Source organism: Thalia democratica, chromosome 5 (assembly GCF_965202585.1).
Source record: "Thalia democratica chromosome 5, ktThaDemo2.hap1.1, whole genome shotgun sequence".
NCBI classification, from domain to species: Eukaryota; Metazoa; Chordata; class Thaliacea; order Salpida; family Salpidae; genus Thalia; species Thalia democratica.
Window position 1 is genome coordinate 32,982,674 of NC_139169.1, and position 24,369 is coordinate 33,007,042.

The 24,369-nt window shown below is 26.4% G+C and overlaps 2 protein-coding genes across 2 annotated transcripts in view; one reads left to right on the forward strand and one right to left on the reverse strand.

The window, feature by feature from the left end:
• Positions 1 to 7,410: 7,410 nt before the first annotated feature.
• Positions 7,411 to 15,089, reverse strand: LOC145836426 (dipeptidase 1-like). Its single transcript, XM_082944227.1, has 11 exons — positions 15,074 to 15,089; positions 12,903 to 13,017; positions 12,162 to 12,306; positions 11,771 to 11,903; positions 11,423 to 11,573; positions 10,861 to 10,915; positions 9,916 to 10,092; positions 9,243 to 9,327; positions 8,567 to 8,642; positions 8,058 to 8,193; positions 7,411 to 7,545 (listed from the first exon to the last, which is right to left on the reverse strand). Exons 1-11 carry the CDS (start codon positions 15,087 to 15,089, stop codon positions 7,411 to 7,413), a joined length of 1,224 nt encoding a protein of 407 aa, XP_082800353.1.
• Positions 15,090 to 15,416: 327 nt separating this feature from the next.
• LOC145836427 (uncharacterized) overlaps positions 15,417 to 24,369 on the forward strand; it is a 115,695-nt gene continuing 106,742 nt past the window's right edge. Inside the window, exon 1 of the mRNA XM_082944228.1 lies at positions 15,417 to 15,475. Within this exon, the coding sequence (XP_082800354.1) occupies positions 15,417 to 15,475 (59 nt within the window). The remainder of the gene's footprint in view (positions 15,476 to 24,369) is intronic.

Consider the following 24,369-nt stretch of genomic DNA (forward strand, 5'->3'; position numbering starts at 1 on the left):
TCAAATAAGTTCATAACATATCATGATAAACAAAAGTAAATAAGAACTCACTATGAGAAGAACTGTTTGTTAATTTATTTAATATTAACCATTTGAATCGTATATAGTTATAATCAACAGCGTTTTTACTAAAGAAAAGGAAATCTTTTTAACATTAGAACTTGTTCTGTATTAAAATATGCATTTTGTTGTATTTTAAATGACCGCCAGGGGGCGTTAGACGATTTTTTATCAAATCAACACACAATAAAACTTTAACAATGTTTTTTGATTGTGACATTCAGATATTTTAAGAATATTTTTAAGAAATTTTAATTTGTAGAATTTGGTGTCTATTTATTAGGTTTATTTTCGCAGTTTTATTCTACTGATAAATTGGCTGCTTTATCATTTCTACACTAAAATCACATATTCAATAAACTCACTTCACTATAGAAATTATTTGTATAAAGTTTATTACATACTTATTCATTACTAAATTAGACCTAATGAGTAAGGTAAATTCAGTAAAAGCCTTAAGAGCTAAACGCGCTAAGCGTTTAGCACAGAAAAGGGGATTTCCCTTTATTAAAGCTAGTTTCTACCACAGGCCCTTGAGGACTACATTTCGATATAATAAATTTTCATTTCAAAAAATAAAAAAGTTAAAACAGCTTAAACTGTACATTAAACTAAGTCAAGAAGTTTTAACTATTTAAAAATATTTTGCTTTCAGTTCAGCAGTTATCTGTACTGGTTTAATTTCAGTTCATTTTACTTTTAGGGTTCTAAAAATGAAGAAAAAGTTATATAAAGTTGTAACAATAGTGTTATAAAAAAAAAGTATTAATTTAAGCTGATTTCGTAAAGCATCAAACTGTTTTGTGCTTAGTTTTATTGTTTCTAACTTAAAGCTAAATTTTGTAAACTAAACTTTCAAAATCCTTTCAAAAAACTGTTTTAAACATTTAATTTAGCAGATAAAATTCCTTACGCGATATATGCTGTAACAGTTTCTGTGGAAAATTGCCCTAGTTTTGATAATATAAAAATGTGGAAAAACCCGTTTGCCTACTAAAAGCAGCCCTTGAGCTAAATGGTAATGTTGGAAAGCTTTCGTATAAATATTATTTTACAAAACAAATGCAAAACACATGTATGAAGTTTGCCTGCATCATAGTTTTAAGTTTTGTTTGCTCCATGTTCGGAGGTGCTGATGCTCAACTACGCATGCACACAAGAATGCAAAAAAGTGTAAGCAATGTGCTATTGACGCTGAAAATATATGTGGTCATAAATGAAAATGATACAATTTTTTATTTCATTGAAAACTTAAAAAACTTTCTGATTAGAAACTGTGTAACATTTTTTTTCCTCTCTAAAAAAATAAACGATCTTAAATGTCTTAGGTTAAGTTTTTATGTGCTTATAACAACTTTATGCTCGTTAAAAATTCATTTGTGTAAATTTCAAACAAGCTACGTCTCTAACTCAAAAAAAGTACTATAAAAAACAGTTTTTAAAATGAAATAAACTATAATTTAATTATTAAACAAACTAGCTGATAGTTTCAATGCATATAAGTACATACTTTTATTAGACTTAAAACACAAACACAAATTGCCTTTGATACAATAAGTTTCAAACTCCTCTTAACCTCTATGACGTCATCACGCGCAACCCCTGGATTAGATTAAACCTTATAAAATTATATATGCATTTATCTAAAAGGTATACAACAAAAAAGAACATATTTTTAAAATTGTTAATAAAAGTTGCTTTTATCACTTAACATTTGTAAGCTGTTTGTTAAACCGAACAAACACTCAGAGCTTTATTAATGTTTTTTGATATGTCGGCAATATAAGCTCGGACCGACGATGTTTATTCTGATAATTTCTGTTAGAATACTGCACAGGAAGTGATTTAACAGTGGTGTAAATGCGATTTTTCATAAAAGTGTAGGAAATTCTCGGAAAGTTGAAAAGTCACTATAATTTTTTAAATTTATTTTGTATTACTACAGTGGTTTTTGTTAATAATATATAAATGAATAACTTTCTGTTTAGAAAAAAGTACTAACATTTTAATTTTTTAATTTTTAACATTTTATTAAAAAAAAAAACAATTTTTTACAAAATATTGAAAAATCATGCATCATAATAATTAACTTCGAATGTAAAACTTGTGACTTTATTATTTTTTGATAAAGTATAGTGTTTTAAATTTAGTTAGTGTTATAGAAAAATTTAACATAGAATCTTATTAAAAAAAAACCTATGAAATACTGGATTTTTTGATGAAAAAACTACGATTATTTAAGCTAGTTAGATACAAACAACTTTCCAAAAAATACTATATGTTCTAAACCGATAAACATCATTTATACCAATCAACTTGTTTAAAACTTATAGCATATTTTGGCTCCAGTTACTGCTTGATGTTAATGGTAATAAATCGTGGTGTAAAACACTGCATTCCAAATATGATTGTGATCAACCACTTTGGGTATGCGGCAAGGAAAATACCGGACAGTAGCAGTCAATTGGCCCAATTTGTTTTACTTAAATGTTTTTTTGCGATTTATTTTATCAACTGTACTTCGTACAGCTTTTATTTCCATATAGCAGTTGCAACCTACTGAAAATGTTTAAACCTATGACTTGTTACTATTTTAGTAAACTGTTAGAGAGTAACAAATGTAAACGTTTAACTTAAAAACGGCTTGCAAAATAAAACTATTTTTTGTGTTTTAAACAGTTTTATTTTTTAACTGCTCTCTTTAAAAATAAATTAAATGTAAATTTTAAAGTAAACAACAATTAGATTTTTGTTTATTTTTTTTTGCTCGGATTAATTTTACTTAAACTTTTTAAAGCATATGTAAGTGTCGGTAGTAGCAGCAGTTCAAATTGTCGCTAACTTTTTCAGACAGGTCCATTCGAAACTTTCTTTTACAATAAATTATTCAATTAAATCTCTCTGTTACAAAATTGAAAAAAATGGTAACTGATAGAAAAAAATATTTTAACACATGGTCTTTTAAGTTATTTTGTTAATATAGATAAATAGCTTTTTATTCACCTTACACAGGTATATTTCGACAACGTTTATCAGTGTTTTTATAATTACAAAAATACTTAAACTTTAAAGTTTTATAGCCTCTAGTTATATAAAAATAAACAGTACTGTTGAATCAAACTAAAAACTAAGAAAAACTAAATAAAAAACATTTTAGCTACCCATATATATTAACTTTAAAAACATTTGTTTGCGGTTCTGTTAAATAACTAACTCATAAAAACCAGGTTTAAATTAATACTGTTTCCTAATTAAGGGTAGTTAATATAGACTTTTTTTTAAGTTTAACTTTATTTTATTACACCGTCTAATTGCAGTGCAGCTCACCAGACACATCAAAAAAATTTTTTAAACTTTCTTTGCCAACGATTGTTACTTCTGTTTTATATACTTTTTTACCCAAAAAATATTTTTTTATCCTCTACTATTTCAATTTGTGGTCTAATAAAGTTTTTAGGTAAGTTACAATAATAAAAAAGAATACATAGTGTATGCACAAATTCAAATGTTTGGTTTAGATAATAAAGTATGGTATTGACATTATTGTTAGTTTGTTTTTATTTACCATCAGTTTTGTCTAAACATTGTTTTGTTTGAAGTTTAAACATCTAGTTTGATGTCTTTCAAAACAGTTATGTATTAATTACAATATACTTAAATGCTTAGAAGAAATTACAATTCGGCCTGTTATTTTACAGATTATGCTGCAAAGAATGCAAATGAAAAATATCACAAAAACATTTTTGTCAAATGTATTTTTAGTATTCTTTCAAAAAAAAAGTTAAACAAAACTTAATCAAGGCTTACGCTTAGTAAAACTATTGTTTATTAAATTAATACTACCTTTTAAATCATTTTCAGTTTTAACTAATTGTCATTTATAATATAATACTTGTTTTAGTGAGCCATAAAACTAAGACATATTTATAAAGAAAGCATTTATTTTGTTATCATAAAACTCAAAGAAATTTAGCTTAGTCAGAACTAGAGCTACGTCAAAATAAACTCAGAAAATTCTTAATATTATAACTTTAAACTTAAAGTCAATGCTGCTTGCAGACGTTTGTTTTTACCATACAAAGGTTATACTTAAATAACATAAAACAGAACGATGTTTTATTTGTTGCCCTTGGAAAGTTAACATGTCTTTGAGCTCACGTTTACGGTTTCTAACACAAAGGTGTGTTGCATGAACTAAAACCTTAAAAAGTTCTTACGAGTTCGTTTTAAACAATTAGCTCAGCAGATAAAATTCCATACGGGTATGTGCTGCGAGAATTGATGCAAAAAATTGCTCTAATTTTGATATTAAAAAATGCGGAAAAACCTGTTGGCCTACTTAAGGCGGCCCTTGAGCTATATGGTAATGTTGGACAGCTTTTGTATAAAAGACCAAAGCACACGCCAATTGCAAACACAAGTATGAAGTTTGCCTGCGTAGCCGTTTCGATTCTTATTTGCTCCATCCTTGGAGTTGCCGAGTGCGAAATGTCTGAAGCCATGAAGTATGAATGTGCGTAAAAATGTAATAAAGACGTTTTGGAGATATGCGGTCCTTGGTGCAACGGTCAGTTGTTGTTGTTTTTCTTACAGGAACGTAGTTTGCTCAAAACTTATAAAGCCTTATTTTTGACAAAAAATCATGAGCGAAGTGCCTATGCCAAGTTTTGAGGTAGGTAATACGTCAGCTGTTTTAATTCTAATCAAAAGTTTTGTTTAAGTAGTAGGTATAAAACACATTGACTAAAACATGAAAAATAGATAGTACTAAACAAAGTTTTTAACTTTTCGTATTTTCTGTCTTGTTTTGCTTTAAGTTTAGTTTTGATATAAAAATTTATGGCAATTGATTCATATTTTTTCCTTTTCGCTTTTCTTGTTTAGTGATTCAATCCTATCTGTTTTATTTATTTAGATTTTTTCTAAGTTACAAGTTCTAACTAACGTTCAATTTAATTTTCTTATGACGTCATAATGTGTTGCCTCTGAAGTAGAGTAGGCTAAAAACAGGTAAATGTTTTAAAAAGACAAAAAATAATATAGTTTTATTCTAAAAGTGCTAGACAACTTAATACTTTTTAAGACTTTGTATAGTAGTATAATTGTAGCTTATTTTACAGTACATATTAAATATATTTCAGTTTAAGCACTTTAGAGAGTAGTTTTTACCTACTTTTTATTAGAAGATTTTATAGTAAAAAATAAAACAGAAGACTTTAAATGTGTTCATTTAATGTTTGAAAACACAAAAGTAAAAGTAGACTACTTTTCTTTAAACCTAAACTTGAGTTTAAAAAACAGATTAAATTTTGTATAGACATTTATACTAATTTTTTTTCGCTTGAAACATTAAAACCAGGTTAAATTTTTACCGACATGTTAGTCAAAAAATAAAACTACTTAATGTTAACAGGCAGCATTAAAACAGACACAACTTAAAACCTAAATACGTACATAAACTTTCCAGAAAAAGACTAGACGTTCTAAATAAATTAAAAAAAACGTCAACAGGTTATGGAATATATGATGTAGAAGGTAAGGAACAAGGACATTATAGTAACTGCATGCAGTGCATTCGTAATCCAGCAAACAATCAAATTAACCGCTGTACCCCGACTTGCCACGAGTTTTATACTAGATACTGCTAAAAATAAATTACTCGGTGGAGTAAGATATACTTTTGCCTTTTTAAACTTTACTGCATACAGCTCTTCTATGGAACAATAATTGTATATATTGAAACCAAAGTTTTAAACGTATGAACTATTACTTTTAACAGCTAAATGTTAAAGAGTAACCCTAACGTGTTTATAATTTTATTTAAATAAATTATCTTCCAGTCAATAAAAACTTCATTAGTGTTTTTTTGTAAATAAACCAACAATAGTCATTTTATTCTTTTGCTTTTTCGAGGTATTTTCAGAATAAAAGTAAATCAATGTACGTATATGTTTTTATTTAACTTAAGTTATGATAGAGAAAACAGTCTTATAACTGGTTATAAATGCATCTGTACTACTAAAGTAAGAATTTATACATTGATTTTTTGTTAAAATTAAAAACAGTCTAAATTTAAATTGAAAGAGACAATTATTTGACCAAAAAGTATCTTTTTTTTAAGATATAAATTTTATACGATAAACTGTTTGAACAAAAAATCTTTAAATTTACGATTTCATTCGTAAAACTACTTTTAAATGTTGCTTTTAAAACAAGCTAAAATTTTACAACAAACATCTTAAACCAATTGTTTATAATAAAATAATTCTTTTTATACAAACAATAATATTTTATCTAAATTTTTTGTTTTATAGTGAAATACTTTAGTAAGATTACGTTAAATTTTAGATTTTAATATGTGCAAATATTTAAAAACTATTCAGCTTAAAACTTTGTAGAAAATAATGATACGTTAAATGAAATTAACTTAATTATCTGTTGAGTTTTCTTAATAAACTATTTTTGCCAAAGTTGCCCGTGACATTTTTTTTTAAACTTTAATAACTTTGTTTATACAGAATTTCATTTTAAAACAATATTTTATACTACCATACAACTTAAGTTATAGTTGATTTGTTAGTAAAACATAAAATATTGAAAATATCATTTAAAATGTAGTACATTTTTTAAAATAAATACACTAAAATTCTAAAAAAACTAACTAATTTTAAAACCATATAAAATAAAAACAAAAAAAAAATTCGTGCTGTATAGAAAACATTTAGTTAAAAATTATATTTTCTAAGATACAGAAATACCGTTTTAACTTGATAAAGATAAATTTTACAAAAACTATGTTTACTACTGGGAAGTTTAAGGTTCATATATAAATATTTTAACATTGCTTTTTCTGGTAGTGATTTTTTCGTAATATTTTTGAGGCAGTCAAACTTTTTGACCGTTTAAATTCCTTTTTAAAAGTGCTTGTCTGAAAGTTTTTGTAAATTAATCTTATGAAGTATATTTGTTGCCTAAAATCGCATTGTATATTTTCACAAGTTTAATATAGAAATCCGCTTTTTCGCTTATTTATATCCACAAATGTGCATAAAAAAAGACTCTGGGTAACATTAAATTAAGTATTTTACACACAAAACAAAAATAAGTAGTACATAGTGTTTTTAATTTTTTTTTATCACAATAAGATTGTTATTACAATACAGCAAAAAAAAAAAAAGAAAGAACTCTTAAAAGTTTAACTATTGTAAAACTATTTACTAAGCCTAGTTTTTTGTAAAAAGCAAATCATACAAATGAAACAAAAAAAAAACAAAATAATCACAAGTTTATCTCAACAGTGTTCAAAAGTCGTATGCAATTGTACTTGTAGAAAATCCTCAATCAAAACAGCTACATGTACGGGATCTCGGGACCCTCGAGATCCCCGTGAGCCTTCTTCCTCAGCAACGACGTTTTGCACGGTCCGCTGATCAGGGAGCTGTCGATGTGGTCTTCGGACGGCTTCTCCTTCCACGCCGCTGATATCTGTTGTTTGTTTCAATACACGTTTTATTTATGTAGATTGTAATAGAGCGATTTTATATAGCTCTGTTATGAGTCCGCTTTTTTTACAAATTACACGTTTACTGATGACTATGTTTATTGTAAATTGTTTTAAGACGGTTGTAATAAATATAATGTTTATTATAACAGTAGTATATACTTTGTTGTTATAATTAACATACTAACAGTTTAACCTGTTTCTACTGTACTACGATTTCGTAACAAAAAATGTTAAATAAATGTAAGATTTGAAAAAATATTCAAGACACTTAATTTTAATTGTATTTTTATCTTTCCAAACACAAAAATAGAATTTTCGCTAAAAGTAAATATTACTTTTATCGTTTAAAACAACTTATAAACTTTGATAAATTATTCTGGTTACCTATCTTTTCAAATATAGTTTAATTCTACGAGCTTTTTAAGATTGAAGGATTTTTAAGATTTCGAAACAAATTAGTTAATTTACTAAATGAAGCCACCAGGATTCAAACCTCTTCATTTCTCCTCATCACCCTCTTGATGTTCCTCCCGGACACTTTTTGAACCTCTTCCTTGTTCCAACCCCTCATCAGGAGTTCCGCTATCAGCTGCGGATACTTGGAAACATCCTCCAAACCTTCCGGTGTGCTGAAAAGTTTTAGTTGTAGTTTTTTGTTGGTTAGCTGAAAAATACTAGTTTTGTGTTGAAGTAGGGTTGAGAGAATTTTATTTTCTTAAAACTATTATTTCAAATGTTCGCACATAAAAGAAAATAATCAAGCTTTAACATATTTATAGTGTTATGTAGCCTATCTAGGTTAAAAGTCTATTTAGGTTATTTAGTTTAAACACTTATCTAGACTTAACAGTTAGACCAATGATATCCATTGTTGAATTAAAACAAACTTTAGTGTTAATCTACTAAATAATACCTAGAAAAAGCAGCTGCCAGCACAAGTTGTACGTGTACAAACAAAAATCTAAACAAAATAAGTAAATAAAAGAATCGAAAATTACATACGATCCGACACCATCGTAATCTCCACCGATGCCAATATAATCAACACCAATGAGGTTCTTTACGTAATCGAAATGGTCTGAAATATTACTTTGTACATCAAATTGTCGAATTAGTTTATACAATACATTCGTTTAGTTAGGATACATTAAATCAATAACTATCTGTTTTATTAAGTTAAATTTTGTATTAGTAAATAATTTGTATAAGTAAAATAAACTAATACTTTGCCTTGAAAGGTTTCTACACTTACTTCTAAGCCATTGATATTATGAGAATTAGCAAGAAATTACAAAACAAGACTTATCTTAAAACTTATCGGCTTAAACTTGAACGTAGAAATTACTTTATTGAATTCATTTATACTATATACTTCAGTTTAAAGTTGTTATTTCTTGTTTACATCTAAGGGTGATGATTTTAGTTTTTTTAAACTAAAAAACTAACTAACAAACAAAAAAACCTAATATTTATGTTTTCAATGTACTCAAATTGTATGTAATGGTCATTGTTGTTGGAAGCTATATATTCTATTTTATAAGATGTATTTAAGCTATAAGACATAATAAAGCTTGACGACATAAAAAAGTTTTAAATAAAAATAATAACTATCATTAGTTGGTTTTGCAAGTTTTTTAAAAAGTTATAAATAAAGTTTATAGAAACTAATTGTTTTAACCTGCAACTTCGGCAAGAGTTGCATTTTCATTGCAAGAGATGTAATAATTGTAAAAATTTATCATCAAAACTCCTTCGTTTTCTTTCTGAATTTTGATTAATTTATCTTTGTAATAATCGTACTTAAATACATTACATCACAAACTTTTCTACAGAAAAATAGCAAAACTGTTTAAAAGCATGTATTAACAAGTTTAAAGTGAAAATACAAATACTTACTTTTATAAAAAATGTTTTTTTTTGTTTAAAATATACTATGACTGGGTTATAAAAAGTAATTAGTATTACGTTTTGCTTTGTGAGCAATATAAGTTACATTTATTCTGTAACAAAGTGATATCAAGGCTCAAGCTATTTAGCCATATATCCAACAATTAAGTTCACGAAATATTTTTATAAGTTAAAACTGTTTAAACTTTTGCATTTATACACATTGAGTTTTTAGTTAAAATCTGTACATTTATGGTAGTAAATTCAATTTTGTAAAAAACAAAATCTAAAACCATTAAAAAAAAACTTACAATTTTGACAGTTTATAAAGGTTATTAAACCCAATTGTTAGCGTTTATTCACCATTTGATTATTAAAAACTCAAACTTATATAAGAAATATTCAAAAAAAAAACGAAGTAATTTGAAGTAAAAAAGTTTTAACAACTTCAACTTCCCACTGACCAGTTTGAGCAGTATGTGGTCCGGCACGTTCCTGCCCGACCCGCACTCAGACCTGGCGGAGGAGTGGCTGTAGATGACGGGTGACACCGAAACCTCCAGCGCGTCCAGCATGGTCTGGTCGGACACGTGTGACAAGTCAACCAGCATTCCCAGCCTGTTCATTTCCAACACCACTTCCTGTGAAAAAAAAGTGTTTGTTTTTTGCATAAACGAATACAGAATATTTACCTTTGTGTTTATGTGTATGATGCAATGTTCATTTTCAATACCACTACATGAGAAGGTTTGTTGTGTGAAAAAAAAATTATTCTTATTTTATCATAAAAAATTAAAAAAGAGTTAACTTTTTGTTTATGTGTATCATGAATTTTTTCTGTCTGGAACATAACTAATGGCCGTTGTAAATATTTACTTAGTCTTTGTAAAAACTTTATCAATACTATTTTTATGACTGGAAAAAAAAAATTAGTTTGAACAGTTTTTAAAGAGGGGGAAAATTGTTTTGTTAAATTCAAAACAAACAATAAAACAAAACTAATAAATAATAGAATAATGTTTCAACACTACATTGAAAGCTGAATGTAAATAACCTATTAAAAACTATTCCGTGAAATAGAAAAAAGTGTATATGAAACTTAAAACCTTAAAAATAAAATAATTAAAAATATTTAGTTTTAAAATAAATTTTAAATTTTTTAGTGTACTCTTTTTTAGTTTTTGTCAGACTTAGAAAATATCATTTTCTAGAAACTTGTCTTAATATAAATTAACATTTTAAATAGGTTAAGTGTTAAAAATTAAATATAACAAAACAGTTTTGTATAAATATTTTGAAGATTTATATATTGTTAAACTGATTTATATATTTTTTGTATTTTGAAGTAAATATTAAATCAGCCTTATAGAATAATACAATTTAGTTTGAGTATTATTAAAACAACCAACTTTTCCAAAAGATGTGAGGCCTTGAGTAGGGTTGTCGGTGTTCCAAGCAGTCGCCCTGGAAAATTTAAATAAATAAGGTTTAAACTTAATTAGAATTTGATTAACGAAGTAAATTTGTTGAAATATAAAAAAATAAGTTTTAGTCTATCAACTTTCATATGCTCTTTGTTTTTTACCTTTTTTACTAAAATAAAAAGTATGTATATTTTTAAATATTTAAATACACTTTAATTAAACTATTTAAATTTTTTTTATTAAGTTTTAATTTGTTATCTACAGCTATTAATTAAATGTATCAAAACTTTGTTCAAAGTCTCGTAGAATAGTTTTTTATTATTTGTTGCTCCTTAAATTTAGTGGCAAATTTAGCAATCTTTTTATATTGCTTGTAATCTATAATCAGTTCTAAAACAATAAATCTTTGACTTCTATTAGTTAGTGTTCTCAAACTATTTTCCACGGAAAAGTTCTGCGCGTCCAAACTGTTAGTACGTCCATTTACAAAACATTGAGTATTTCATACTTTGATAAATCATATTCTTATAGATAACAAATTTAAAACCATGGAATATCGCAGGAATGCGTCAACGTCATGTATCTCGCTCCTAGTAAATAAAACATCCGCAAGGTGGCCAGTGAGCTGTCGATCATGTGACCTCCCTCTACGCCAATCGTTGAAGCGATCTTTCCGCGTGACTGCGCTTCTTCTATTTCTATTAAGAAAAAATTGTATAGTGCAGTAAATAAAAATTTAGATGACTTATACAATTTAAAAACACCTTATATTAAAACTAACCCATGTTAGGTTCATAAAAACCTTTACTTTTGACTATGCTGATACATTTTAAGAAGATTTACCTCTGTAACTTACCCTTAACTTACATAAAACAAAACAAAGTTATCAGCCAACCTTTAACGTTGGTGACGAAAACGAGATCGTCAGGATAATAATCGATGAACCTCCTGATCGTGTCAAACTGCTCCAAACTTTGACGGATCGCATCTTTTCCCGATGAACTGCATGTCCCGTAGCAGGCCCAAAACTTTATTACAATATCAAATAAAAGCTAATCCATTAAAAATGAATACTTTATGCTGACGAGTAACTACTATATGGTGAAACAATGCTTAAAAGTATAGAGGCTTAACATTGGTAAATTAGCATTAAACTATATAGTTTAAAGCAAATCACAACTTAATTTGTTTATACGTTGTTATTATACTAAAAAAAATTCGTTTGATAAAGTTTTAATTATGGTAAAAAGTTTTGTAATTGAGGTAAACATTGACTTTTTTCTAACCTGCGCACCGACCCTGCCTTCCCTAAGTCTGGGTATGTCTGTGTGAGCCGGACCGCCGTACACCTGTGACAGGTCCTGATCGAGGTCGACATCGTTGAACTTGTTGTCCAGTTGTCCTCTCAACTGCCACGCCCAGTCGTTGTGACTGTCATTTTTAAATGATATATAAATGTTTGTTTTGATAATTTGAGTACATTTTACACTATTTTAATCCTTGTATGGTGTTTTTAGAAAGATATGTGTTTATTTTTTCATATATAGCTTCTACTTTCGTTTAATATTGTATATGAAAAATTAGTAAGATAAACTATGCTAAAAATATAAACTATATTGTTTTTGTATATTATAAGGCAAGCAGCATCCTAAATAAAATTTTTAAGTACTTTTCTAAAACTAATTAAAATAAAAAGGCTAATGATTAAAATATATTAATTATCGTAACTATATATTAGTTAAAAGAAAAACACAACTGTGAATAAAATTTAGCTATAAAGGGTGATTTTGTGTATTAATGATATTATTATAAAAAAGTTTAAGCCGATAAAAAGTCATGTTAAAGCCTTACAAATCATTCTATGATAACAATTTAAATTTTTTTCTCTTTGCCGATTGACAATATGACGTAGTTATGTTTTATTCATAACAGATATAAAAATTGCAAAATTTTCGTAATCAACACAAAAAGTTAAGACCTGATTGCAGACATATTAAAAAAAGCCAGATTTTTTTATGTTTACTAACCCATCAAATATAGGTTCTTCGTCCAGATAAGCATTAGCAGCACTCAGGTAATTGCCCTCCCCGGAGAGCGGTATCACTATTGCCAGTGATATCGACAATGCCACCGCTATGCTTACTGTTGATTTATAAAAAGTTTTTTTATGTTGTTACATTTAAAAAAGTATTAAAAAATTGAAGATCGGCCTTTTAGTTTTGTATTTGTACCAAATGAAACTAAAAGGCCGATTTTAAATTTTCTTAAATTATTATGAAATTTATTATTATTATATGATGATATGTTTTTTTAATGGTTACAAAAATAAAAAAACAGTTTAAACAGAAAATATGTATACTACACAATTTTTATAAAATAATACATTTCATAAACACAGTAAGTATAATAAACAAAAGTGATTTTTAAACTAACACAAAATTGTTTTAGCTAAAGAATTAGATAGTGTTTATTATTCTTATCTTAATTCAATTTACTTGAAGTGATAATTGATTCATTTAATAAAATCCTTCGATACAAACGTATAAAATACGATACTGATGAGTAAGAAATTAATTAATTTTTTTTTTAAAGTTTATTTAGTCATGCATTTGTACTTACATGTTTTAATTTTATGCATACATTGTTAGATTAGGCAACTAATTCTAAAACGTATAGTAGGAACTTACCAAACCCAAAAACTAAAACTTTAGTTTGCATTTCTTTGTAGATTTGTTAACTGTATAAAAAATCAATACTAATAAATTAAAAATATACAAACTTTATAAGTTTTATAAGTTTTCAGTACGAAATAGTTTCTTAACTACTTTTTTTTCTCACAAAACTAAAATTAATGCACTTTTAACTTAAATTCAATGCCTTTTAAATACTTTTTTAATGTTTTACTTAATAAAACCAACATGTATTGTCTTTGTTAATGTTTAAAAGCTCTAAATAACAAAACTGTTACATGTTCGGTTTAAATGTTTTAAAGTTTTGTTATATGAAAGAAACTTATGATCACAAATAAACTGGTTAATAATTTAAATTAAAAATATTTGTTTTCAACGTTTAAACGAAAATATTTGCTTAATTACATGAAAGACAAATAAAAAATCTCCTACTTAAATAAATAGTGTATAATAGATAACAATACTTTTGTTAAAACTTCAAAGTATTCAACAGGTGTTAGAATATTATTTTGATAAATGCGAATTTATATAAAGGTTTGTTTATTTTGCACTTTCTATACATTATCTTTTGTTGGTAAAACAAAAAAACTCATTGTTGTCTGAATTAAAAAAAACCTGCTATGTATTATTTGGACTTCGCTAACACTTTTGTTAAGGTTATACTTAAGCAATTTTTGTGTTTTTTTGCTCAATGTACTAATTTGATAAGTTTTTTTTTGTTGACTTTTTTAAAATTATTAGTATTAAAATTCTTCTTAAAATATATTTCTTTATAACTTTAGCATTTAAAACTAGCGACCTAAACAAAATTAACTTCATAAAACTAAGTGTTTTTGTTTTATAAGCTTTAGTTTAGTAAGTCTGTAAGATTTTGACAAACTAAGCAAACAAACTTGGTGAAACAATTTCGGCGCTCTCAAAATTAAACATATGGCCAAATTTATTTTACTTAAATACATAGTTAAACAAAACTACCTTTAATTTAAATCGATGAACTTGAAGTTAATAGTTTGACTGTTGTCGAAATATTAAGCATTTTAAATAAAATTAATAATAATTTTGAAAGTTATAACATTTTCAAAACTAACAATTATTGAATGGTAATTGTCGTTGTTCGAAGTTCTATAATAAAGTACCAAAATTTTCTTTAAAAAAAAAATAATTAAATCTTAACGTATTTGAAAAAATATTTCTTAAAAGTTTTAAGTATTTATTCGCAAAGTAATTTCATAATCATACGGCTGAATAAAGTTATATATCAAACGAATTTTCATTTTAAAAGCTTATTTATTTAATTCTAACGCTTACTATTTTGTTTTTGTTTCCTTTTAATTTAAATAAAGAAACATTTCATAGTTGATTAACAATTTTTTTTTCTACTTGTTTTTAAATCAAATATCAAAACAATTCTATGAACTACAAATTATGAAAAAAAAAACATAAAAACATGCATCTTAGTTTTATATATTTTAATTTATGTAACCTAAAATCTCATAAGCAAAACTAACATGCTGTTATTATCATGTTGTAAACGTTAATTGGTGAACTTATAACACAGTTTCATACTTAAGTACCAAAGCTATTAATCTGAAAAAAAGTGGAGTGCAGGACTATCGGTGGGTTAAGGAGGCAAGCATGAAATGTTATCAAGGCACGTTTGAAAAATGTTTTGTAAAATTCGACTTATAATTATTTTTAAGTTTAAATTATATGTCTTATTTAGATACTAAATTACTAATTAAGTCGTTTTATACACAGAGTGCAGCAGCATTTCAACTGTAGCTTTCTCAACAGCGTATTTTGATATATAAACACCAGTCATCCCGATCACTTACAATACCTAGATTACTAATGTTTGCAATGATGGGTATTTCCCAAGTACAAAAAGTCGGCGGAGTGCAGAACTTTTGGTGAGTTAACGAGGCAAACATCAAATGTTACCAAGGCACGTTTGAAAACTATTTTGTAAAATTCAATTTATAAGTATATTAATTTAACTAAATACCTAATTTAAATATTAAATTACTAATTAAGTCGTTTTACATACAGAGTGCAGCATTATTTCAACTTAGCTTTCGCAACAGCGTATTTTGATATAATAACACCCGTCAGTCCGTTCACTAGCAATATCTAGGTTGATTGTGATTGTTATTATGGTTATTCCCCATGTGCGAATAAGTAGGCGTAGTGCAGGACTTTCGGTAGGGTTAACGAGGCAAGTATCAAGTATTACCAAAACATGTTTTAAATAATTTTGTAAAATCTAATTATAAATATTTATAATTTTAAACTAAATGCCTTATTTAAATATATGATTAATAATTAAGTCGTTTTAAACACAGAGTGCAGTAGCATTTCAACTGTAGCTTTTGTATTAGCGTTTTTAGATATAGTAACACCCGTTAGCTCGATCACTGACAATACCTAGGTTGATTGTGATTTCGATTATGGGTATTACCCAAATACAAATAAGTCGGCGGAGTGCAGGACTTTCGGTGGTTTAACGAGGCAAGCATGAAATGTTACCAAGGCACGTTTGAAAAATATTTTGTAAAATTCGATTTATATATTTTCATCAATTTAAACTACATACCTTATTTAAATATTCAACAAAAAACATCGGCGAAAGTCTGCAGAACAGAAGTTTGGACTTTCGTTTGCTGTGAAACAAGCTCAAATTTAACAAAAGGGTTGATTATGCCAATTCGATCATCAGACCACAAGTTTCGGTAGACTGAGACCGACAAGATTATTTAAGTATTAAATTAAATTACTAGTTAAGTCGTTTTACACACAGAGTGCAGAAGCATTTCAACTGCAGCTTTCGCAACAGCGTATTTTGATATAGTAACACCCGTCAGTCCGATCACTATACCTAGATTTAATATTTTTGCAATGATGGGTATTCCCCATGTACGAATAAGTAGGCGGGGTGCAAGAATTTTGGTGGGTTAACGAGGCAAACATCAAATGTTACCACGGCACGTTTGAAAAGTATTTTGTAAAATTTGATTTATAGGTATATAAGTTTAAACTTTACGCCTTATTTAAATATTTAATTACTAATTAAGTTGTATTTTACACATGGTGCACAGCATTTCAATTGTAGTTTTCGCAAAAAAGTATTTTGATATAAGAACTCCTGTCAGCCCGATCACTAGCAATATCTAGGTTGATTGTGGTTGTGATTATGGGTATTCCCCAAGTATAAATAATTCGGCGTAGTGCAGGACTTTCGGTGGGTTAACGATGCAAGCATCAAATGTTATCAAAGCACGTTTGAAAAATATTTTGTAAAATTAGATTTACATATATTTATTAATTTAAACTATATGTTTTATTCAAATATTAAAATACTAATTCAGTCGTTTTACACACAGCGTGCAGCCGTATTTCAACTGTAGCTTTCGCAACAGCGTATTTTGATATAAGAACATCCGTCAGCCTAATCACTTACAATACCTATGTTGATTGTGATTGTGATTATGGGTATTCACCCAGTACGAATAAGACAGCGGAGTGCAGGCTTTCGGTGGGTTAACGAGGTAAGCATCAAATGTTACCAAGGCACGTTTGAAAACTATTTTGTAAAATTTTGATTTATAGGTACATAAATTTAAACTTTATACCTTATTTAAATATTAGATTCTTAATTAAGGGGTTTTACACAAATAGTGCAGCATTATTTCAACTGTAGCTTTGGCATTAGCGTATTTTGATATAAGAACACACGTCAGCCTGATTACTTACAATACTCAGATTACATATGTTTGTAATGATGGGTATTCCCCAAGTACGAATAAGTCAGCGTAGTGCAGGACTTTCGGTGGGTTAACGAGGCAAGCATAAAATGTTACTATGGCACGTTTGAAAAATATTTTGTAAAATTTGATTTATAAATATTTATAAATTTAATCTAAATGCCTTATTTAAATAATCAACTTACTAATTAAGTCGTTTTACACACAGAGTGCAGCATTTCAACTGTAGCTTTCTCAACAGCGTGTTTTGATATAATAACTACCGTCAGCCTGATTACTTACAATACCTAGATTAAATATTTTTTCGAAGAAACGTGTTTTTTCAGTAGTACACGCAAAAAAAGTGGAAACTAAGGTTGATTTGAATCTATTGTAATGCAATGATATAATTGTTGTCACGTGTACAAAAATTCAGACTAACAGATACACTTACAAAGTATTTTACACGTACTTTGTTTAAATATAGTTTTTATCTTCAAAAGCATTGTTCACGAAACTGCGTATATGTTTCAAGTTTGGGATATTTACAATATAAAAGTTTGATTATGAATAACAAAGTTATGATTGTTTGAAAAATAATTAAATTAGAAAAAGTATTGCTCTGTTTAACTTAATAATTCAAAATTAGTTAGTGATCAGCTCAATTAGAAGTATAAAAAAAAGTTAATACTAACTTTATTGACCGAAATTTGATCTACAAGTTTAAATGATAGTTATTCAAAACTGTTTCAAACTAGTTTGATATGAATTAAAAATATACTTTCAAATAAAACTTCTATTTTAACCATATCATTTTTAAATTTAACTATCATATTTTTAAAGTAAATAAGGTTTTACTAGTAAAATAAATGACGAGGCTTTGATTAAGTGTAAGTAATTAATTTAATAATGAGAATTATAAAAAGCAAGCTGTTAATTACAGTTTGTTTTTATTTTAATTTTAAAAATTTTTGCTGTACTCTGTTTTCAATACATATTTTTTTTTAAGAGTCAACTCTGGATTTTTTAATCTTTATATTTTGTTTAGCGTAACTACTTTTATAAAAATCGGTTTATATATATATTATTTTGTTGAAACACATTAAACTTAAATGACTATTGACCTTATGAAGAGCTCAAATTTAGCTATTAAAATTTTATTTATATTACTGTTAGAATTTTTTTATCTACAAATAGTGGTTTTAAGTCATGGTAAAAAATAAATGTTATCAATTTTATCTAATTTTTCTAAAAGTATTAATTGAGTTAATTTGCTACTGACAAACAATTCAACTTCAAAAACTAATTAAAGCTTTTGTTTAAATTAAAAAAAAAGCGGTTTTAACCAAATACTTTTCATTTAAATAACTCTTTTCCTATAAAATATAAAGTATTTTTAAACTAAAAAATTATTTAAAATATTATGTTGATTCTTTTCCAAGAATGTAATTTAATTTTTTTTTTAATACAGTAGACTACCGCTTAAGTACGCACTTTTTTTAGTACGCACCCCGCCTTAAGTACGCTCTTAATCCAGAAATACAAAAAAAATTCTAAATTTTCTCTATATTTTTTTCTAAATTCTTTATATATTTAGATCAAATTTAAATAAACAAATAACCTGAATTATTGCTTTCACAGATTTTTTGCGAGAATCAATTCTCATTTCAGCATCGAAAATCCTAAGAAGTTCTCTCATATTATCACGGGAGACATATGTTGGCTTTGGTGGTGCAACTTTTTTTTAAATTTTAATGTGACATAATAAAAAACTAGTAAACAACAAAAAAGTTAAAAAAACCTACAAGTACAACATAGTTAAGTCATAATTTAATTTTAATGTACACACATTGATGTTTTGAAAATGTTTGGTAAACACAATGTAGTTTGGTACCTCCCTCTAACAATACGAAATATGGAAAAAATTGCTTAATTTTTTTTTTTATATCATTGACTGACATTGACTTTCTATATTAAATGTATGTATTAATTATGTAGAAACTTTTAATAGAAAAAAATATCATTTTAAAATCTATTAAAAAATTTTGCAGATTAGAATTATGTATTTAATGTTATTCAAAATAAAAAGACTAGTTTATTTGGCTTAACTATTTAGTGGCTAGTTGTAAGAAAGAAAACAAACAACTAAATTTCATATTATACTATGTCGTCAAAAAGTACGCACTACCCGTGCTAAGTACGCACTTTTTGGTCGGGTTCAATTTGCGTACTTAAGCGGTAGTCTACTGTAATTTTATTTCTATGGCAAAAAATTATTGTTGAGACAATAAGATAGATTTAAAACTAAATTTTAAAAAGTTAACGAACATTAATCTAGTTTGTTTTTGTTAGATATAGACAACGAAACAGTCAGTTTGGGTTTCAAAAGTTCAAATAAAAAATATTTCCGCTATCTTTTTTTTAATTTACAATAAACTGGAATTTAAAAAGAAACTATTTTATCAAGACTTTTTGGCATTATATCACATAAGCTATAACAACATTTATATTTTTATATACCGGCTAAATAGTTTTTTGAATAATAAAATATCGAAGTAAAAAAAAAAGATCGAATGACATAATGTACAAAACATACCAAACTAAGTTATTACTGAATAGTAATTAACTTTAATAGTTAGGTAACAGAATAGTTATTTCTCATATTAGAGTTTTTAAGAATAACAAAGATTTGAAAGCAGTTTAGTATAGTAATATTACCAAGTTATTTATACTTTTTTTCTTTCAATATTAATAATTTTCTAAATTTTAAAATTTTACAGACTAAACTTATGAATTTAATTTGTTTATAATGCTTCTATAATTTACCTTTGCAGGCTTCGCTTAGTTTAAAGCATATCGGATATACTGTTATATGCCTGACTTAAGTAAACAATCTCTACTTTTATTTTAAATTGATATTTTCACTTAATTTAGCAAAGACGTTTTAGACTAGTTAAAGTAAAAATACTTGTTTTAAAAAACTTATTTAGGTTATTAAAATAACTAAAAACAAAAATAATATTTTATCTAGAAAGTTGTATTTGTAGCTTTAATCATTTTTAAAGTGTTCAATAAAAAGCTGACTTGAGTATTCAACTCATTTATGCTGAACATTATTTTAGATAAAACTTGCAGTACCTTAAAAAATAAAACTTGTTTTAATTCTTGTATTTTATATGAGCATAAAACAAAAACATATTTAAAAAGTAAAGCTTCTAACCTATTATTTAATACGGTATATAAGTAATATCGTTAAATAAATTATATAATTAAACTAGAAAAATCATATGGTCCTAAAGAAAATGTTCATTAACTGTACTTTACTTTAAAATTTACACTACTACTTTTTATATGTGAATATTTTTATTTATGCTTTTAGTTAACAATTAGTTTATCACAAGTTACATACATTAAACAATAAGTAAAAAAGATGCCAGTCAATGCGAATTAAAGTATCTAAACAAACAAATTTGGTTAATAAGTGTTTACGTTTAATTTAATAACGGTTTAGTTATTGCCGAAAACTAACGATTTACGTACAAATACAACAGAACAATATATCCGCTACAAGGCGCAAATGAGCAACTGGTTTTGTTAACAGCAGACGGAGCGTGAATTCAAAGCAGGGAATACAATACAATGTGCTATACAGCCAAAGGGCACACACGGCAGTGCAATTGATTAACAATGCTAAGCTGATTTATATTAGAAAATATTAGTCTGAGAATGATTTGTTAAACTTGTTTTTTTAAGTTTTAATTTTATTTTTGAAATTACATTCTTTTCAAAATTTAGCAGGTAGTTAGCAAAGCAGCAATAGATTGATTAAAAAAAAATTGAAAAGTTTATTCAGGGTTGCTCGAGTAGCCGGTGTCTTTTGTTGATTTTTGAACTATTCGCTTGCACACATTGTGTTTTGTTTGTACAACTTGCTAGTGAATAGTTTTCAGCGGTAATGAAATATCAGTTTGAATTTTACTACGCTTTACTTTTGTTTGAATTAGTTTACGGTCTGGTTTTGTGCACAGTTTTGGTGAAATATGAAAATAATGTTTTATTACTTTTATACAACAATACTTTTTTTGACTTGTTTGTCAAAAACTCTTTTTTACTACAGATATTTTTAACAAATTACCTTTGGATGCATTGGTATAATTAACTAAATCTTTATTTAGTAAGTTTTATCTTACACTTACATGCGTATAATAAAACTAATTTCCGTTTTCTATTTTTCAGAAAGTGAATAATGTTTAAGTTTACAAATTAAAATGTTTTTTGTTTTAATTATTTTAAAATATTTAATAAGTTACAAAACATAAGTTACTTAATTTAATTGATGTAAAAGTTCCGATGTTTATTAAAGTCCTTTCTTTCGTTAAATTTAAAATAAAAACCAATTTTAACCAGCACAAATGCTTAAGTCTTTATATAAAATGAAATTAGTTTGAAGAAGTCTTACAAACTTAAGATACAGCCAACAATTTATTTAAATTTTACATAAAGTAAATATACATAACAGATTCTGTTAGTGCTTCGGTATAAACTAATTGAAATTTATACTACAATAGAAATCAAGAAACTTTTTGAAATGACATTTTTTCTGGGTTTATTTGTTAAATATCTTACCTTTTGTTCAAAATTGAAAAACCACAAGTTAAATTACATAAAATGAACTTCACAACATTATGTTTTATATCATAAACAAAGAAAAAATACATAGAAGGAAAAACAAAGTAGAAGCGACATTTATTAGGCACATTTTTCTACTAAAACTTTAATTTTATGTAATTGCCTCGACCATTTAAAAATAGAAGTTTCAGTCGAACACGTACCTACAGCTACATGGATATGAATAGCACGCATTCTTCTACTTATGAGCGCTTAAAACCAGAAATTTTTCAGCTTTAATTCTCAGCAAGGCGACCACGTAAAAGGGTTACGCCCAGTGCAAAGCTACCAGAGAAATTTTGCAAAAACTTTCGCGTTAAAATCGTCACGTTTACGACTGAAATATCGGAAATTTCACATCAAAAGTTGAATTTTTGTCTTGTACTTTAATTACCATAATCTATGTTACATTCGGTCGTAAAATTGAATTGATATTTGTAGTAAAATGCTTGTTATGTGGTAGTTGGTAAAGATAATAAGCATAAGTAAATTTCAAAAAAGCTTTATATAAACATTGGTTGTTTGTTTTCTTAAGTCAAAACTGGAGTAAAACTTTATTAGTAAAAATGGTTCAACAAATGAATAAAAAATATAATATAATTTTTTTACGCATGCACTTTTACTTTTAGATGTAAAGTAATGAGCTAGACTGCTGGAGAGTTTTCAAAAGTGCATTATTGATTTTTTGAAAAGGTGTTTTGTTTACCTTAACTTTGTTTATATTTTAGTAAAAAAACAATTTATTAAATCTTTAAAAAAATAAGTACATTTGTAGGCAACTCGTGTAAAACAGAAATATTTTTGCATTATGTGTTACAAAAGTTTTTACTTCTCCAAGAAAATAAAAACTTTAAAACTTTTTATTATGTTTTGATTTGAAACATATTATTTACCGGTTTTTATTTTTATTTTATAAAATTAGCTAAGTTCAAGGTAAAAATACAGAAAGAAAAATGTTTAACTTCAAGTTTACATAACTCCTTCACATATACATGTTAATCAAACATAACAGAATTTATCAGAACTGTTTTTAAATTTTATTAAAATAAAACTTTAGCTTTTAAAGAATCTAACATTTTGCATTTTGCATTTAACATGTTTGTTAAGAATAAAATAAAGCATTTTATCGTAAATATCTAGTTACATTTATTTTATTGTGAACATTTCTTTTTGTTTAATTTTTGTACAACATTTTTTATAATTGTGTTTGTTTTTTGTAAAGTTTTTAATGTTCGGCATTTTAAATTAAACCAAATTTAGCTAAGAATGTGTTTTATTTGTTTGTATACTTTTTTTTAACAAAATTTGAGAAATATAATAGTTAAAGTATTTATATTAGTTTGTATTAGATGTGTTTACTTATATTTAAAAAAGTATTTCTCAAAAATAAAAACATGATTTATGTAAAAGTAAACGTTTTAGAAGTTTGCGTTTTGGTTATAGATTTAACTTTAAATTAGTAAATATGTTTAAATAGTATAATGCTGTTTTATAACCTTTAGTTAAGCTATTTACTAAAAATTTGCTTAAAACAATTAAAGAAGTTGTTTGTATTATTTTTTTACTCGACAAAAAATCTAAAAATAGCTAAGTAAAATGATTAAATAAAAAGCGAATAAATCAAACATGAATTAATAAATTAATAGTATTGTTAGTTTTATGAGTCAAACAAATACTGTAAAATATAAAGTGACTCATCTATAAAAGTCAAGGTCAGTGATACTCATCCAATTAGAGAGTTAAGAACTCAAAATTAAAGGAAATTAGTAACGCCTATTTTGGTTATTGCAACACAAAAAGAAATACCTAACTTTTCTTGTTTGAGTTCAAAACTAGAAAAAACCAAATGTAAAAAAATACTTTTACACATACTTCGCTATGAATATTTAGTAAAACCATGCAAAACAATTGTATTTTCTTCAAACTAAGTTAATTAATGCCAACAATCGGTGAAATTAATGCCACACTTCACGGAATGTTGCAATTCGTATTTCTCCTCTTAATCTTTCCACTTTCTTCTAAATACTAGTCAGTCTAGTGACAGCTGCTGCATTTTACGTCATTATCAGTCAGTTTTTATCGCTAGCTTGCTTCATTGTTATAAGTACGAAAAATTAGACAGCAATTTATTAGTTTTGCAGTTTATTTAGGTGTAAATGTAGTAAAAAAAAAACAAATTCATCTTTTAGTATGCTTTTTGTATGTTCATAGAAGTTTTTATTTGTAAACATTGTTTGTTTTATAGATTTCTATTATAAACAAAGACGTGGTTTAGTTTGTTAATGTTTCTTTTTTAGTTTAAGAGGTATGAATGTTTAAAATCGTTTTTAAACATTTCAAGTGATTTTTGAGAAAAAAAGATTCTGTGTTTTGCTTTGAGAAAAAGAAACTTTTTT

What these genes read in the sequence shown, in the direction of transcription:
- LOC145836426 (XM_082944227.1), bottom strand. An exon ending in AAGGCAGGGTCGGTGCGCAG is followed by an intron (nt 11,904 to 12,161) that starts GTTAGAAAAAAG and finishes ATTGTAATAAAG; the next exon opens with TTTTGGGCCTGCTACGGGAC. An exon ending in GATTACGATGGTGTCGGATC is followed by an intron (nt 8,194 to 8,566) that starts GTATGTAATTTT and finishes AAAACTTTTCAG; the next exon opens with CACACCGGAAGGTTTGGAGG.